General features: G+C 42.9%; 1 protein-coding gene across 1 annotated transcript; it reads left to right on the forward strand.

Moving 5' to 3' along the window:
• The first annotated feature begins 5,543 nt into the window (after nt 1-5,543).
• wdr19 (WD repeat domain 19) lies at nt 5,544-19,477 on the forward strand. The gene is made up of 36 exons (XM_079160195.1): nt 5,544-5,652; nt 6,897-6,988; nt 7,081-7,146; nt 7,250-7,375; nt 7,537-7,652; nt 7,733-7,848; nt 8,177-8,257; nt 8,403-8,515; nt 8,617-8,790; nt 8,887-8,957; nt 9,040-9,212; nt 10,251-10,371; nt 10,465-10,571; nt 10,691-10,807; nt 10,998-11,153; nt 11,468-11,615; nt 11,847-12,060; nt 12,404-12,563; nt 12,685-12,795; nt 13,523-13,632; nt 13,764-13,821; nt 14,326-14,472; nt 14,687-14,769; nt 14,853-14,936; nt 15,025-15,171; nt 15,537-15,661; nt 15,851-15,960; nt 16,099-16,167; nt 16,261-16,338; nt 16,757-16,853; nt 16,950-17,074; nt 17,246-17,327; nt 17,415-17,565; nt 18,432-18,555; nt 18,658-18,734; nt 19,253-19,477. Exons 1-36 carry the CDS (start codon nt 5,647-5,649, stop codon nt 19,365-19,367), a joined length of 4,050 nt encoding a protein of 1,349 aa, XP_079016321.1. The 5' UTR covers nt 5,544-5,646; the 3' UTR covers nt 19,368-19,477.
• The last annotated feature ends 35 nt before the right edge of the window (nt 19,478-19,512 follow it).

The following is a 19,512-nucleotide window of genomic DNA, read 5'->3' on the forward strand; positions in this document are numbered from 1 at the left end:
CTGAAGCATACAGCATGCTGTGATGTGCAATTTATTGTAGATTTTTAAACAAGCTGCAAAGCCAAATGATCCAACTTTCTGCTATTGCCTCGGTTTTTGTGTTGTTTTTTTTACTTTGTCATTCTGTCATTAAGCACTGTATTGGGTTTATAACATGAGTAATAATGTATACATCTTTTTTTTTTTATTTCTAACAGCTCACAGGGTCATTTACAGGCTTGGTTTTATACAGGGTCAGTTGAGCATTTCTCTCCTACCTGCTATTTCTGTGTGTGTGTGCACGTGTGTGTGTACACATGTGTTCAGAGATTGCAAGGAGTCAATTTTTATCTCAAATGAGAATCTTCCCCTCCACATTTTCAATTCCCTGCTGCCTTCTTTTCATCCCCATTTTCACATTTCATCACCATACACACACACCAATACACGCACCTCTACGTTGTAGAGCAGAGTTGGATACCCAGACAAAATGAACAACAGACCATATATAATGAGAGCATGAATTTAATAACGTTGATTCAGCCAGTGCCGTTGTTTTGTTTGATGTCGAGTTCAAAGCATTATTAGATTTGATGCCGCTGCAGACAAAGTATGAGATCTGATTGTAAAATGTATCCTGTGAAACAAACTCATGTGTTCATATTTGTGGGCTTGTTTGAGTAAACTTAACATGTCAAGAAACCTCAAGAATAATACAAAGATGCTGAGTGCAGGTTCAATACTGACACACGCCACAATCATTTTATGCTGTGTACTTAATTGTGTGTGTGTGTGTGTGTGTGTGTGTGTGTGTGTGTGTGTGTGTGTGTGTGTGTGTGCGTGTGTGTGTGGTGTAGTATAGTATAGTATAGTATACAGGAAGTAAACTCCTGACAGTGAGAGGCAAAGCAGGCATCCTGTCTGAACTGACAGATCTAGAGCTAATGTAGCCCCCAGGATGCACTTCACAAACACACACGGTCATATCACAGACACACAATCACTCACACACACACACACACACACACACACACTTAACCACACAGCTGAAAGCCAAGTGCCCCAGGAGCCAAGTGAGGATTGAAAAGCCTCCCAGATCTGCCGGCATGACATCTGAAAAGCAGAGACGGTGCAGGGCTAGCGATTCCCCACAGCTGAGCTGATGTTGATTTAAGCCTAATGCACTGCTGCATTATTCTATTTTCTTCCCCCTTCAAACCAGCCCGCTGTTTATTTAGAAGGGTAATTCTCTTTAGATCTGAGCGGGAGAAGTGTGTCACCTCCACGGTGTAAAGGTAGTCAGAGAGTTTGATTTCAGTCAGAGGTTATAAACAAAGACAGACATTCCAAATCAAACTATATATTTTGTGTATATTATGTACATAAATAAATATATTATCTGTATGAAGTCATATTGCATTATGATGTATATTATACTGTGGCCACTCAATCTCCCATGTGTTATTGTGCATTTCTTTTTGTACCATGACTTGAGATGAAGAGGTATAATAAAATGACGGCTGGTGAGAAATGGTACAGCTGCTCATCTCCTCTTTTTGTATCAGAATATTACAACTCCCCTTTTACAATATAAATGATGGATGTACAATATATGCTGCTGTAACATGCTGTTGTTGGTCTTTTATACGTTAAAGTCAAGATGGGATTCAACACTTGTTTCTGTTGGTTTGTTTCCCCTTTGTAAAATACTAATGTACAAGAGTTTTACAGTCACAGCTAGATCATGTTGATGGTACTGAGGTTTTTGCAGTTTCCATTTGTTACAAAGGCAATGTAAATGCCATTTTGATGTTTAGTTGTATGTTTTTATGTGGCCTTTAGCCTTTAACAACGTCCCCATCAGAGCAGCACTAGCGCTGGCTCTTGCAGTTCAGAGGTTTCTGTGGTTTTAATGCAGGTTATCTGCTCTTCAGTTTCTGGGCCTGCAGGTTGATATAAATCCTTATCACTCTTACGTGTGAATGCTCCATCTTAAAAGCTGCAGTCTGAGCCAGAGACGTGACAGCAGGTGGATACGTTTGCAGGGTGAAATGACTGTATGACGAAGAGGAATGCTCACAATTTACAGATACTTTAACCCCCGGGACAGCAGCCAGAAGCCAACGGATTCACTCCGTTATTTATTGCAGGGGAAGCTTTTAATCATAACCAGCTGTGACAAACGGCTCCTGGTGGCACTGAGAAATGACGCTTGTGACCTTGTCTTGCCGCCTTAAGAGCACCTGAGTCCATTATCCCTGACAGGAAGGAGAAGGAGACAGAAAGTGCTACTGTCCACTCCACATGTTTGATGTCCAAATGTTGAGTTAACAGTTCAGACATGCAGCTGCACATCTGTCAGTGCTGTATGGTACACATCTGCATTTACCAGGCAGCTTAATTACCTCTCTGGCGCCTGAGTGAGTCGTGTGTATAAAATGATGAACGAGACACAGAGTCAGAGTGTTTTTATATGTCCTTTCAGAGTAAACATAAAATAGCTGTAATGAAGAGCTGCAACAAAAGAAGGAAAACAGATTACACATGCGATACCAGTGGCAGACTGAGGGACAGAGGCGAAAAATATCAAAAGAGCACCAGCTGGATATGGTGGTGCATCATACAGAAAGTTTCCTAGCAAGTAGGGCAGCCTATATGGCTTCATGTTTTTCTTAGAGCATTACATTCTCTCCACTTAAAGGGCACCATAGAGGGCACTTCTAGAATGTTTCATCAACCTTAGAGGCATCCAAGGGGGCACTTTTGCTGTGGTTTGTTTCAGCTTGGGGGTGCCAAGGGGGGTCAGTCTATTCTTGAGTTTAAAATGTCTTTTCATTATTTCAACGTCTTTATGCTGATTGAATGGTGGGATGAAATTTGACCTTTTTTTATTGATTTAATATAATATATATTTCTTATGTTTTATTTGTTTATTTTATTTCTGTTTTTATATATTTTTTATGTATTCTTATTTTATTTTTTGCTTTGTCTTGTGTATGCTTGTATAATGATTAGTGATGTAGTTAGTTATTGTTTGTTTCTTGAAAATCTAATTAAGAAAGCATTTAAAAAGATGATTTCATTTCCCTTTTGTTATTGGATTGTATAACACTTAAATTCAAAGAATGTACTGTAGATTTCAAAAGCAATGAGTCGCTCTTCTCACTTGGGTTTTATTGTCTAACTGGCAAAAAACATTTCAAAACATTCATTTTTCATCTTTTCTTCCCCTTTCATCTCTCTGGTCTAATTTTACCATTTTGCGTAAATCCTAGAGCTGCTCCCTTCAGTGCATCATGATGAGATCTGAGTCAGCAGGGTGCTTTTTGCCGGAGCACAGCGAGTAATATTTGTGTCACACAGCTGGCATCTCATTCCAGTTCCCAGGTTTGCACCGCAACAATCAGCTGTCAGCCTTCCATCAACATATGGGGACGTACAGAAGGTGCTGTGTCACCAGAGTGTTTTCCTCTGCCTTTCATCAATAATGAAATAGCACAAGAGGAGCAGCAGCTGACCTTGATGTATTCCGGATGAACAGAAGGATAGTACAGTGAGCCGGCTCAGTATCGAGCTGGAGAAGCTGAAGATGGTGTATCATCTCTTTCACAGAGCAACACTGAGGAATGATTAGATGGGACTGAGTCCTAAAATGAGTGCAAGGTTGCCATCTACTGGATCTGGGGTGGATGCTCACAGTATAAGGATCACAGGACTTACTGACAGTAAAACTGCTTTGATCATGTTTTGATGTTCTATGCCATGTATGTTCAGTGGTGGAAGAAGTACTCAGAACTTTACTTCACTAAAAGTACAAAAGTATAAACATCAAAATATGTATCGTGCAGAACAGCTGTTTCAGAATGACATACATTATATTGTTTTGTTATAATTATTGATGCATTTATGTGTAGCATCACTTTAATGTTGTAGCAGGTAACGGTCTAATTATAGTTAATAGTAGTTTAACCAATAACACATCACACTATTTGTTGTTAATATTTTGTGTTAAAAATCTGATGCTGTCAAAATAAATGTCGTGAAGTAAGAAAGTTCAATATTTAGTAGAAGCACAAAGTAATGTAAAATGTAAGATAAAGTACAAGTAGCTCAAACTTGTTCGTAAGTAGAGTACTTGAGTAGATGTTTTTTTATGTCACCATGTTCAGTGTTCTGGCCACCATTGAAACCTGTTTCCACTGGTGAGTGAAGTATGTTTTCCAGTTAGTAATTAGATTATTAGAAAACGTATATTAATACGTTTTCAATTTAAGGGGCAGCATCCCTTAATCAAGAACACAAAAAGAAACTACAGTAATACAACATTTCTGTATTTCTCTGGTATCTTTTGCATCATGAAACCGACCTCATTGAACTTTGAACTAAGTCGACTCGATCACCAAGTCCACCACCACATTGTGAGTCTGTGAGTCTTCATTCAACACTTATACAGAATTAAAACTTGTGTCTATTAGCTTTTTCTGTTACCAGTGAAAGATGAGAATTATGTTAATGTGAAACTATAAAGCAAGGATTGACCATGGATATGAAAGCAAATTGCTCGTAATTGGTGCAAGAAAGACCAGCAGACATGCTTTGTTTTACATTGCACATAAGTTTAAATAAATATGGTTGACTTCAGCAAACCCTGTCTCCTACAGCCACCAAACACAGACTCATACAGTACATGTGCTTACTGTATCTACGTACACCAAGAAAGAGCACTGTAATATGGCTTGAAAGTAACATAGAAGCTAGAAGCTGAGTTTCCCAAATATTTTCACCATTGGGAGATTCCACAGATGTACTATTTATCCATAGTTCCAAGTCTTGCAGCCTGCATTTGCAGCAATGCACCAGATAGGATCATATATTTAAATGAGCATGAAGTTGCTTTTAAAAAAAGAAAATATCAGTTCCATTATTTGCCATGTTGGACTCTATAAAACATTGAATAAATGTCTGTATTGTTAACCATCTGCTCTTTCAGTTTATTGCAGTTGTTTACTGTTCAGAATACTTGTCAGGCGCTCTGAGACAATGTACTGTAATATATAATACATCTCCACAGCAAACACAGCCGGTCACACACAGAGACTATGTACACAGTATAATACCTCAAGACTCACTTTAATACTTTATTCAAGAATATATAATATGAGGCCATTTCCACAGCAGACCTTTTCACTCAACACAATATAAAAAAATATGAAGTTATTTATTTTTCCACATCTCTGTTGATTACCTTGAGCTACTGGATCATACTTTCTGGTCAGAGACATTGCTGTTGAGTTTTTCAAATGTATTTTTGGCACTTTGAGCATCACAAGCCAATTGCCAAATAGTATATTTCTATTGGTGAGAAGGCAGACATCTCCAAAACCAGGCCATACACACCAAAACAATCTGATAAATAGCACTACAGTAAAAAAGAGAAAAAAGGGGGGTAACATATGTATTTTCTGATTCTGGGATGAACTGTCCCTTTAAGGCCATGTGATCCAATGTTAAGGCACCTCATTGGCTGATGGCTGTTGCTATGACATCGCCGTAGCTTCTGCAGACGCTTCATAGTGAAGCACTGTGGGATACACTCAAGAGTTGTGTAGAAGACGTTTTGATCTGAAAATATCGATTTAAAGTTCAAATGATTAAACCGCCATCAAGATGAAGGTTGGTAGCAGCAAAATAAATGTACATGCCAGCATTACTTCAGGTTTAAAGGTCTCAGTGTTGAGTTATATCACATGGACGGGCTTCAGTCAGCTAGCTAGCGTTAATGTTAAGCTAACTACAGTACCTGCTAACGGGAGCGTTAATGAGGCAACTCCTGAAAACAAGCTCATGTCATGTTATCGTATTGCATTGGGCATAGTTAGCTATTTAGCTAAAGCAGCTATGTTGTTAGCTAAAGCGTTATTAAAGTCAACGAACGATTTTCGTTTTCCCAAATGGCAGATAAGCTATTCAGTAACACCATGCAGTGTATTCAGACAACAGGAAAGTATGCTGTTTGGCTAGTAATGATCAGAATAACGTTTAACACAATACAGTGTATCGATGTGGTGGCTACATCATTCACACAACTGTCCGTGTAACATTTTAAGCAGCTTAACGTATATTTGAGCGTTTTTAGTAAAATCCGTAACTAATTTCAACTTTATAAATGAATTACAAGTAAGACTTGGTTTGAGGCCAAGTGAAGAAGCGTGTTTGTTTCTGTGTTTTCCATTTATTCCATTGAAAATAGATCTAAATACATGTGACTGGACCCCTGTAGGATAAAATATAGTCTTGCCAGAGCAAATGCTTTATATATATATATAGCTGACTGTTTGATATTTCTGTGGTTAGACTTTAAACAGAAACTGCACAAACTTGAGTTTTCTTCGAGCACTGAGGATTATTACTGGGTATCAAACAAATTGAGAAAAAGTTTGGGCACAAAAGCTTCGCCAGACCAACTGCATGTTAAAGGACCACTACAGCAGTTTGGTATTATCATAAAGTTGGGTAAGAAGAGAGGCCGTGATACCCTGTGACTTTGAATCGCTACTATTATTTAAACTCCTCAAACTCTGGATCCTGAACTTCTCATAACTCAATTCGATATCATCTTCCCTGCAGGTTAAATGTCCTCATCTTTCAAACTCCATGCACCCAGTTTGAAATGCAGGCTTTCTGTTCAAAATGTACAGTCTACAAGCCCAAACCCAAATGACTAAAGTGATGTCGCTTGAGTTATTCTCAAGCAACTGCTGTCCCCTCCTCTGAACTATCAAATTCACTTTGACATGAAGCCGTCTCTTGGTTGAGTGGAAACTGTTTGAAACTTATGTTCTAATTATCCATAGGGAACTATGAATTCTTTTTTTTCCAAATAATACGGACGTAAACGTTCATCTTTGTGTCCACAGAGTGTTTTCATCCTCACGGACAAAGCCTGGGCGGGTTCTAGCCTACTGTATAAGTGGCAGAAAACCCTCGGGAATTACATCGCTGTTGCAGGGTGAGTAAAAAACCGTGTAATAATCTACTTCTCTTTATACAAGATTTACATCAGCGCAGTACCAAACGTGCATGATATTTCTAATCATACAGACAGGACAACTCAGTGAAAATATTTGATCGACATGGACACAAGTGGTCTGAACTCAACCTTCCCGGGTAAGTGTGCGAACGCCATTCATGGCTCCAATTTGGTCTGTTCAAGAGTATTTCACAGAAAGTCCCCTTTTCACTTTGTCCTCGTAACTCCCACTCCCCTTAGGCGCTGTGTTGGGATGGACTGGGATAAAGATGGGGACATCTTGGCAGTGATAGCTGCAAAATCCAGCTCCATCTACCTCTGGGATGCCAGCGTCAATAAAACGTCCCAGATAGAAAGCGGCATGAGGTATGGACGAGCACGCGTCACATTTCGAGAGGGGGGCGCGCTAACCTTGCCTTAAATCTCTGGAAATCCGATACCAGTTTTAGCTCATTCATAATTCCAGACCATAATGAGAGATGAAAATATTTGTAATCGCTCCTAATACTCTGCGTTTGTTTCAACAGAGATCAGATGTCCTTCATCTTGTGGTCAAAGACGGGCCCGTTGTTAGCAGTTGGGACAGTCAAAGGAAATCTGTTGATATACAATCAGCAGACCTCACGCAAGATCCCTGTGCTGGGTAATATACACACGGCACCACTGCACAGGCTGTTGTTCGTGGTTGTTATTGATTGTCTGAACCTCTCTCACACCACGCAGGTAAACACACCAAGAAGATCACTTGTGGGTGCTGGAGTGTTCAGAATCTGCTGGCTCTGGGAAGTGATGACAACACGCTGAGCATCAGCAATCATGAGGGGGACACCATCAGACAGGTAGCCGCACATACGAAGTTAGTGCATCAACACACATGCAGCACAGCTTTAACATCAGGTTAGGACCATTTCACTGTTGGTGTCATCCAGACAGATTTAAATAAGTATAGCACCCACATATGCTCAGGTTTCTAGGTTACTCATATTATGAGCAACCAATAGTGAATAATAAAAGTAATCATGCAGTGATACTGTATGTGATAGAGAATGAAAAAGGTGAACAAATTTAAGATGACATATTTTTGAAAAATGACAGAACAGCATTGTATCACTTAGTGGAGGAAGAGGAATAATAGAGATGTTGTCCATCGTTCTGTTCTTTTTCCAGACGACACTTCGCGGTGAGCCTGCTGAGATTAACTTCTCAGTGATGAAGACCGACGAAAGGTCCGGGCAAGGAGAGAACACTGTAAGTCTATATATTGTTTTTAGTGTCTTGAGTTGTGAAGTGTTGCATGTTTACTTTTGTCTTAAGTACTGTCATTGTGAGGAACTGTCTAGGTGTTTGAACTTCATGGCATGTGTTTACCGTCCTGCATTTATTAACCCTTCAGGTGAGTTTGTCTGTGGACAAGAAGATCCTGATGCTCTTCAATATCAACGACCCTGAAAACCGGATAGAGTTGACCTTCCAGCGCCACTACGGGCACATCGTGTCCTATCGCTGGTACTGCACATGATCACACAATGACGAGACACTAGTACCGCATCATGGCAGTGAGGTATTTGTCCTAAGGTTAGTTCTCTTCCTCTGCGTGTCTCTTCAAGGTACGGGGATGGGTATATACTGATCGGCTTCTCCCACGGGTACTTTGTGGTTATTTCCACTCACATCAGGGAGATTGGGCAGGAGCTCTACCAGGCTCACAACCATAGAGATAGCCTCAACAGTGTGGCCATCTCGCCAGCAATAAACAAGGCAGCCTCCTGCGGGGACAACAGGTACACACAGGCTTTGAAAAGAAACGGCGCAGCCAATCCTTTTTTATTTGTTTGTCTTAAAGTAGAAAGAGTAACGCCCTGTGTTTCTTGTTGCAGCATAAAGATCCACGAGTTGTCCGAGCTCAAAGATATCAGCCATGTAGTTCAGCTGGATGATGAGACTAAAGGTGAGACAGTTCCTCGGTTTCAGCCCGTGATCAAACGCACCGCCCACTTCTCCTTCATCCGCCTCTCCATCTCCTCCTCCAGGTCTGGACCAGCTGAACTGGACGGACGACGGCCAGCTGTTGGCTGTCTCCACACAGAAAGGGACGCTCCATGTCTTCTTGACCAAGCTGCCCATCCTGGGTGGCAGCTTTGGAACCCGGCTGGCCTACCTCACCTCTCTGCTGGAGGTCACTGTGTCCAACCAGGTGGAGGGGGTGAGGCTAAATACACTGAAGTACTCACACTAGATTTCCTTAGAGAGGAATACAGCAACACAACAAGAAAGAATTTGTAAAGAGCATACCTCCACCAAGGCTGCACAGTTCACTAAATGTACTTTAGTTTCAGGGTTAGAGAAGGTTTGATGCAGCAATTGAGAAAATTCAAGGCCATAAAATCAGTGTGGCAGAAACGGGAAGCTGTGTATCTTGGAATCTAGTGAATAAAAAAATATGTATTTCTACTGAGAGTTCACGGGACATAAGCACAAACGTTCAGTGTTTCAGGGGCACAGCGGGAGAAAGGGTTTTGTTTTAAGACGATTGCAGATGTGTGCAGTGCTATTGCCCAAGCAAGTATATCTTATCTTATCTTACACTTAATGCACACAGTGTGTGTTCACATACACCAACCGTATGTGAACCGTATGTGTAGGTCTACGACCACGGCGACTCCCTCGGGATTAATTACTCTCCGTCCTCACCCTCTGCCTCCTCTCCATCAAGTAAACACAAACTTGTGTGTCTGTATTTCCTGCCAGCGGAGACGAGTCCAAGGATTGGTACAAGATGTCACTGTCATTCACATACACTGTCGGCTACACATACACATCTGTGTACTGATCCTTAGCAGTTTTTTTCCAGGCTGCGGTAGAAATCTCTGCTGCGCTTGAGCTTCAGAATGCAAAAATGGTAAAATGTTGCGTCACTACCTCACTACTTGATCAATAAAAGAGCTAAGCAACTGAAAAGCTATTTGATTCAGAAAACAGCGACGGTACCACCGGGCTACCGAGAAATGTAGTGAAGCTAGTAACGCCGCTCCTGCCCAACTCTGAAAAACAGAGCAAAAAACATCTCTGTGCTAAAAGTAAGAGATGTAAGATCAATACCAACGTTCCAGGAGTGTCCATGCTTCATGCTGTAATATTCATGATATATTCAGTTTGTGTTTGGACAAAGACTGAGCCAACAGTGTTCCACAGCTGGGGGTAAACCACCCTCACTTCCTCCTCCATGCACCGTGTCTTTCAGGAGAGTCCCGTGGCCATACAAGTGGAAGTAGAGCCTACTTTCATTGCGATGGGACCGTTCCACGTGGCTGTGGGAATGAACAACAGAGCCTGGTTCTACGCCCTGGTGGACCGAGAACCTGGTGTGTGTGCGTGTGTGTGTGTGTTAACCATGACTCGTGTTGTCCGTTAACATTTATTTAATCATGTAAAGCATCGCTCTGTGTGTCACTCAGGTTTTCATAAGCTGAAAGACATTGAGTATTTGGGGACGATAGCCAGCATGTGCCTTAACTCAGACTACGCAGCAGCGCTGTTTGAGGGGAAAGTGCAGCTGCACATGGTGAGTCGGTGCTTTGTTTCTCTTTTTTATTGACCAGGTGTTAGATTATTGAGCAGGCTTCATTGATCTCTGTTGTATTTAAGCGTCAGCATACTGAAGGTCTGTGTGTATACGTGTAGATCGAAGGCAAAGACCAGGATGAGAAGAAGCAGATGAAGTTGTTTCCAGACGATGAGAGGAAAGGTCGGATCCTTTGCCACGCACTCACCGCTGACTTCCTCTACTTCGGCACTGATGTAAGGCTCAGCACGTCCTCGCCTCAGTCAGTCCACGACATTTATTCTTTTATTAGGACAACGCAGGAGGACACTGTTTAGCTTAATGAAGCTGCTCCACAAGTGATGAATGGAAGCCTTTGTTATCTTCCCCTCCCTTTATCCCTGCCTCTCTCTTTCTAACGGACGTTGTCATCTTTCTGTTTCTCAGTCGGGTAATGTGGTGTGCGTCCTGGTGGAGGACTGGGAGACTGTGAGCAGCTACAGCCACTCGGTCGCAGTGAGGAAAGTGTTCCCAGACCTTAATGGCACCCGGCTGGTTTTCATCGACGACAAGAACGGCGGCTTCCTGCTCTCCCCTACGAATGTCAGTACATGTGGTTACTTGACACATCTGTGCACGCATACAGATCAACACACACACACACACACACACACACACACAGTGTACCCCGAGGTTCTTTGCACTCTGTTGAAACTAGGTTATCACATATGCAGTGATGAAATATCATGGTAAGACAAAATGCATTAATATTTAATGGAGGTAAGATAAAGTAATACTGATAATAAAGTCTAAAGTGTGTGTGTGTGTGTGTGTGTGTGTGTGTGTGTGTGTGTGTGTGTGTGTGTGTGTGTGTGTGTGTGTGTGTGTGTGTGTGTGTGTGTGTGTGTCCTATCCAGGCAACAGACTCCTGCTTTGAGCTCCCCAACTTCTCCCCCACCATCACAGGGGTGCTGTGGGACAACTGGCATGCTGACCGAGGAGTGTTTGTGGCTTATGATGATGACAAGGTCTATACCTACGCTCTGCACAAAACCACCATATATGGTAGGGCGATGCCACTCCATCGCACGCTCACATCTCACAATGAGGGCAACAGCATACCTTTGAATAAGTAAATCAACAAAATAATATCATAGTGCCAAATATATCTGGGTTATAGCCCCCTTAATATACTCCTGATACCGTTGTGCTGTGATGTAAATGTTGGCAAGAGATAGCAGGGCCATTATTTCAAGCTTTACTTTCTTCTACTTCTCTTTCATTCACGCTGCCTAGGCCCCCGGGTGGTGTTGGTGGGGAGCACCGCACTCCTCTTCTCCCAGAAGCCTTTGCTCTTGCACAACGGGGAGCTGACATGTCAGACGGCGAGCGGCAAGACCAGTGAAGTGGCTCTGAGCACACACTCCTTCCTCAAGAACGCCACCGACACGCCGACGGGGCCGCAGGCGGAGCTCGGCAAGCAGCTCGCCCAGGCGCTGATGCTCAAGAGGTCAGCCATGTTGGATTTACTGAAGATGTGTGCTTCTGATGGACGAAGAGATATGTCCACGTTACCTTTTATATGTTTGTCAACTGGTAGAAGAGACGTCCACAGCACCTTATTTAAGATATAGAAAATATGCAAACACAAGTCATAAATGAGTTTCTTCTGGACATATTTAGCAAGATGCAGTGAAACAGGACTATCAATGCTTTTTTAAAACACTTTACAGGAGTTGTCAGTGAGATGGCTTTCCCTTCATACAAAAGCACATTTTTAAGAGGTAAATGGTTTGTGTGTGTGTGTGTGTGTGTGTGTGTGTGTGTGTGTGTGTGTGTGTATTCCTGTCCAGGTTCCATGAAGCATGTGGTCTGTGTAAGTCTGCAGGTAGTAACACAGACTGGGCAGAGGTGGGCAAAGCCTGTCTGGTCCACATGGAGGTCGAACTGGCCATCCAGGTCTACCGCATGAGCAGCAATGTGGGCATGGTCCTGTCACTGCAGGGCATAAAGGTACAAGTCACACACAATCCACGGCTCATGTGTCACCCTCTTGATAACAATCGTTTCAGTGCGACTATTCTCTTACCCCCCCCCCCCCCCCTTCTCTCCGTCTCTGTCGTTTCCTGTCCAGGGTGTAGAGGACATGAATTTACGGGCAGGACATTTGGCCATGTTTCTAGGTGACTACAACCTGGCCCAGGACCTGTATCTGTCCTCAGGCTGCCCAATCGCTGCCCTGGAGGTAAAGCACACAAGTACAGGTTCAACAGTTTGTTTATGAATACAAACAACATCCAAATATTTGTTTTTGATAAAAGTCAAGATATTTTTCAATACAATTTGTGGATTTCTACATTTATTTCAAACTAAAAATATCTGTGTCTGCGTTAGAAATATATATGTACGCATACTACGCAATAAAAAAGTATAGTATGTCATGCTATTATAGAGTAAATATATATATATATATATATATAAACAAATGATATAGTAGGTCTAGTATGTCTTGCATTGTAGCAGTATTAAAGATGACTGATATTTAAAAATGAATATCGATATGTTAATAATACACATGGTAATGTGTCAATAATCCTCATTATATGCACAGTTATGGTTACACACTCCCTCTCCACCTCCCTACACGTGTAGTATGAGTGTAATCTCTCACAATAACCAAAGATGAATTTGATTGATAGCATTATTATTATTATTTATTTTTTTTCTTTTTTACAAGTTTGCTCTAGATATCTCGATAATATCGTTATTGTGAATTCTTTTGGCCATGATAATCTTGAAGGTGAATAATATAATATAATGATATTGTGACAAAACGTCTGTATTAGATGTTTTCAATAATGAATGAATTAATCAGCTGTGTGTGTGTGTGTGTGTGTGTGTGTGTGTGTGTGTGTGTGTGTGTGTGTGTGTGTGTGTGTGTGTGTGTGTGTGTGTGTGTGTGTGTGTTTTAGATGAGGAGAGACCTGCTGCAATGGGACAGCGCTCTTATGTTAGCAAAGAGGTTAGCAGAAGACCAAATTCCCTTTATATCTAAAGAATACGCTGTACATCTGGAGTTTATGTAAGTACCTGTCTACACACACACACACACACACACACACACACACACACGCACACACACTGTCAGACACCATTCAGTAGAGCTGATTCATCTACACTGTGTCTTGAACCTCTCTCACTCTCTCTTTGTAGAGGCGACTATGTGAACGCTCTAGCACACTATGAAAAAGGCATGACTCACAATAATAAAGTAAGTGCAATGTATTTGATCTCAACTTCCCACGGTGATAACAGAATAAGAAGTCTGAAACTGTGAGCATGATTTATTTGTTTCTATGGATACTTGAGATTGTCTCTATTCCTACCACATGTGACCTCACTAGCTGTCAAACTGTGAACTTACAACACTTATGATTTATCACTTCTTTTGAAGCATAAAAAACTATTATTGTTATTTATAACCAATGTGGTGTTCAGTCCACGTTTAATGTCGGATACTTCCTAGCTAAAAATGTACTGCTGTCTGCTCCACTCTGTCTTTACAAAGAACAGTGAGCGCTCAGGTAGCTTCTGTATGTCAGGCTTCAATCCTTTCAGTTTCTCTTTTTCATGATTTGTGGTTGCACACCAGCAGTGGTGCTCATAATTATATTATTCAGATTGTACTTACTTTTGAAGTCTCCTCTTTCCACTGCCCCTCACCTTCCTCCATTCCCCCCCCCCCCCCCCCCCCCCCCCCCCCCCCGCTGTGCAGTTCCAGGAGCACGACGAGGCGTGTAAAGCCGGCGTAGCCAGGATGTCCATCAGGATGGGTGACATCAGGAGAGGAGCCGCTCAGGCAATTCAGCACCCAAGCAGAGTCCTCAAGAAGGAATGCGGAGCCATCCTGGAGAGCATGAAGGTAGAGAGCCCGCCTTCGCCCTCTCTCCTTGTAAACTATATGTTTTGGTGAAGCCTCCTATCATAGGTGCACGGTGGACTGCAGTCATCTGATGCGTGTGTGTTTTTAATAGTGTGTGTTTCTCCTGCAGTATTGCATGTATCTGAGCATCAGTGTGTTTTTCAGTGTCTTTTTGTTCACGTCATCTTCTGTGGTTTTTTCTTCCCTCTTACAGCAATTCTCTGAAGCCGCTCAGCTCTATGAAAAAGGACAGTATTATGACAAGGCTGCATCCGTCTACATTCGTTGCAAGAACTGGTGAGACAGATGCCAACACAGACAGACCTGTACGTCGTCTCTCCTCCTGTAAACCGCTCCACTTTATGTCACTCCGTACTTAGGGCGAAGGTGGGAGAGCTGCTCCCACATGTCTCCTCTCCTAAGATCCACCTGCAGTACGCCAAAGCCAAGGAGGCGGACGGCAAGTAAGTTCTCAGCGTGAATGTCCGTGACTTTGGAGAAAATGCTGCCATTTAAATAAGAAGCCAATGTAATGTGTGCTGCGTGCACCAGGTATAAAGACGCTGCACAGGCCTATGAGAGCGCGAAGGACTGGGACAACGTGATACGAGTGCTGCTGGACCACCTGAACAGCCCAGAGGAGGCCGTACGCATCGTCAGGGAGACACAGAGCATCGACGGCGCAAAGATGGTGGCCAGGTAGGACAAACAAGAACACAGGTGTACAAACAACCGCAGCCAAATACTATCGCACTTACCTAATTGGGCTTTCCTACTGACATACCCCAAATGTTACTCATACTAATGGTTGGAAATCACAAGCTGAAGTCTTCAAATTGCTTGTTTTTGTCCAACCAAATGTCCAAAAACAGCAGCCTCAAACATATTCCATTTACAATGATATAAAGAGACAAGATGCACATACCATGTGAAGACCTGGAGCAGATGTTGCCATTCTTGATTGATAGATGACTTTAACCATTAACATTTGTTTCATCTCCAATTCTTTCCCTCTGCTCCTTTTTCCCCCACGTGTGTAACTGATACGGTTGTGCGTGCCTCAGGTTCTTCCTGGGGTTGAACGACTACGGCTCAGCCATCCACTTCCTGGTGCTGTCGCAGTGCAACGACGAAGCTTTCCAACTGGCACAGCAGCACGGGCAAATGGAGGTCTATGCGGACATCATTGGTCAGTCTGTGTGTGAATGAATACAGCGACTATGTAGACGGTTTAACAGTTTGAAACAAGCACTCTGAATGGGTCCAACTTTATGACTCGTTTCAGTATTTGCTAATGATTCTCTAGCACTGCAGTGCCAGTGAAACGGTGTGTGTGGCGGTGCGTGTGACTGTGTGTGTGCGTGTGTGTGTTCATCAGGTCCTGAGGCGACGCAGGAGGACTACCAGAGCATTGCTCTCTACTTTGAGGGAGAAAAGAAGCACCTGCAGGCTGGAAAGTTCTTTCAGAAGTGCGGGCAGTACAGCAGAGTAAGAATGCTCCTTCATGTCTTACTTATAGAACTTAATTCGTCGGTACAAACAGCTGTTGACCTGGACATTGACTCACTCTGGCCCATCCACCAGGTTCGAACCAATTAGTGAGTGTCTTCTGTCTTTGTCGCTCAGGCCCTGAACCACTTCCTGAAGTGTCCCAACACTGACGACAACCTGGCTGTTGAGATGGCTATAGAGACGGTGAGAGCAGAGCATCACACTCAATAACCCAGTGCATGTTCAAAATGATGTGAGCACTAAGTCGAGTGTTTTGGATGCGTGTGTATGTTTCAGGTGGGTCAGGCAAGGGACAGTTCTCTGACCGATCAGCTGATAGATTACCTGATGGGAGAGAGCGACGGTATGCCCAAGGTAATCACTCCACCTCCGCCCTTGGCCGTCTCTCAATGGATGACACTTTGTTGTGATATATCAAGTATGACATCATTTATAACAGTTAAACAGTGAAACGTTCCCCGGTGGAGATGAGAAGTTAGAATCTAATCGTAGAAAACGTTTTGGAAGCTTATTATTTTATTCCAGCAGCACATTTTTATTTCCTCTGAGTTTGCTCGTTTCAGACACTAAACTGCAGCTCACGCTCTTTAGAAAGCCCCTTCTCTGATTGGGTCAGCTGTGACCTTACATTACATCAGACACACATTACACACAGAATGCAAAGCAAACTGAATGGAAGCTGCAGCCCTACTTCACCCTGTGACTCTGACCCTGAGTGACACTGTTCATCAAACTTGTGATGGATAACTTAATCGTTATTTCCTCTTCCCAGGATGCCAAGTACCTGTTCCGTCTGTATATGGCTCTGCAGCTGTACAGGGAGGCTGCTCGCACCGCCATCATCATCGCCAGAGAGGAGCAGAGCGCAGGTACAAACCTATTCCAATGTGCCGATGACATAGTACCGTAATCGTACACGTATGTTAATCGTATGTTGTGTTTTCCTGGTCCTGTTTTTCCTACAGGGAACTACCGCAACGCCCATGACGTGCTGTTCAGCATGTACACGGAGCTGCAGGCCCAGAAGATTAAAATCCCTGCTGAGATGGCCACCAATCTAATGATCCTCCACTCCTACCTGCTGGTCAAGGTCCGTACTCTCTGCGATGTGCTCGCTCCCCTCGTTTACTGTCGTCATGGTGCTTCGCTTTGTTCATAGACTGTCCAGGAAGTTTTGAATAAAACTTGACTGTTACTTGATAAAGTTTCTCAATGTTAACATGACGTGAGTGTTTCTGCCTTTGTGAATGATATGTTGTAGGTCCATGTAAAGAGGGGAGACCACCTTAAAGGGGCGCGCATGCTCATTCGCGTCAGCAACAACATCAGCAAGTTTCCAGCTCGTGAGTCCACAGAGAATCTGCTGTTCAGCCCATGTATCAATCAATCAGTTCAGTTCAGTTCAGAAGTGTCATCGTGTGTTTGTGTAGACGTTGTTCCTATTCTGACGTCGGCGGTCATTGAATGTCACCGCGCCGGACTGAAGAATTCCGCCTTCAGCTTCGCTGCCATGCTGATGAGACCAGAGTACCGAAACGAGATCGACCCAAAGTACAGAAAGAAGATCGAGGCTATGGTTCGGTGAGGGTCGACCATGTTCACACCTCCCGTGTTTATTTCCTGCTGCTCGCTCCCGACCTCCCTCTTTCTCTCTTCACACATATGCACGGTTGGCTGAGCTGCGTCTACAGATGGACTGACGTCATAAGTGAATTATTATTATTATTACGTCATAGTCCTTCTATCTTTACCTCAAACGCGAAAAGAAGATTTTACAGGTAATGCGGAATTGAAGTTCACAAGCACGAGTTTTCCCAGAAACTTGTACCGTATACGCTGTTAGCAACAGTCGCCTCCAGTGCCCGTGCCTGGAACCGGCCTCGTTCTCAGCATAAGGGATGCTTTACAGTTCTATAGCTCTGTTTGACCTGTTGCCTGTTGGGAAAGTGTGTGTTCAGTGTTCGTACACTGAACACACCCAGTGGGCAGAATGCTCCTCAGTCCCCAGCAGGAGGGCCGTGTCCGTCTTTGACACATGTACTACCGGAGTACTAGTGTAGATCAGTCAGTGTGCAGTTACATACGTTAATATGAAAGTAACAAGAATTTGAACTTTTTCTTCTTTACTGACATATAGATTCTGTTTGCCTTTTAAGTTGATAAAGACACTAATTGTTAAGAAAGGAGAGAATTAGCATTGGGGCCTTTGCTAGAGATAAGTATCATGGCCAGAATGCACCAAATTGCCGCATTTAAAAGACCTTTCCTGTGGGAATGTCCCTGGATCCTCCTGTCACTTCGTGCCTTTGGACGCTCATCACCAAACAATCTGGACACAAGTGAAAAAAGTTCATTTTTTTCCCCCATGTGTGTGTGTTTCACCTCATCCGTCCAACTCGTCCTCCTTCATCCTCTCTCTCTGCTCTACATATGTGGCCCCATCACAGACGTCCAGACACATCGGAGCTGGAGGAAGAAAATACTCCGTGTCCCTTCTGTGGCTTTCAGCTGCCGCAGAACGAACTGCTGTGCATGTCCTGCAAGAACAACCTGCCCTACTGCATTTCCACGGTACAAACACTTTATCGCTTCACACGCTCGCTGGGCAAAATAGTTTCCCCCAGTACTTGTGTTTTCATCGTTTGACCGCTGTGCCTTTGCTCGTTCTCTCAGGGTCGTCACATGCTGAGAGAAGACTGGTGTGTGTGTCCTCACTGTGAGTTCCCAGCGCTCTACTCTCAGTTCATTCTGTAAGTGATCTTTTTCCATCCGTTCTTTTAAGTCGTCCATGTACAGAAATATGGAAGGTTGAGGTACTTCTCTTAATTCAGAAAGCTTTTTTTATTAGTCAGTAGCAGTTTGCACAAGGAAGATAAGAAAGAAGGAAGGGTCATTACGTCATCGTGACACCATCGTTATAAAGGTCCAGATTTATAGACTTCACAAAATGTTATGGAGAGAGCTGGCTGACCGATGACAGTCTGATAGTTATTGATAACAGATGCTCCATTACAATCAAATAAACGTAAAATACTTGCGGCTTAGACCCAGTGTGAGTTCAGTAACATCCCATACCTCTTTTTAGGATTCCTTGACTTCAAAGTAATAGTTGGATGTTTGGGAAATACGCTTATTAGGCTTTCTTGCCTAGAGTTAGATGAGAAGATTGAGGGAAAAAAAGGAATTCACTGCGTGTATTGAAGCACTGGTGAGGCACTTCTCTCACTCATTGTGACATTAACAAACGTACACTGAACTGTTTGTCCAGGTTAATGGAAACGGAGACGGTGTGTCCGATGTGCTCGGAGACTGTGAGTGTCAAACAGATAAAGAAGATTCCTGATTGTTCCAAATACCTGCAGACTGATGAACTGGATCAATGAAGAAACAACAAATCACATGTATATAGATCATATAGTCTTGTCTTTTTCTATTTGTTTAAATGTGTCAAATATATATTTTGGATGGCTGATATGCAGCTTTTAGTTTTGTATGATGGGATTAGTGACGTAACTGAATTTCAAAGAT

This window comes from Pholis gunnellus (assembly GCF_910591455.1).
Source record: "Pholis gunnellus genome assembly, chromosome: 5".
In the NCBI taxonomy this organism is placed as follows: Eukaryota; Metazoa; Chordata; class Actinopteri; order Perciformes; family Pholidae; genus Pholis; species Pholis gunnellus.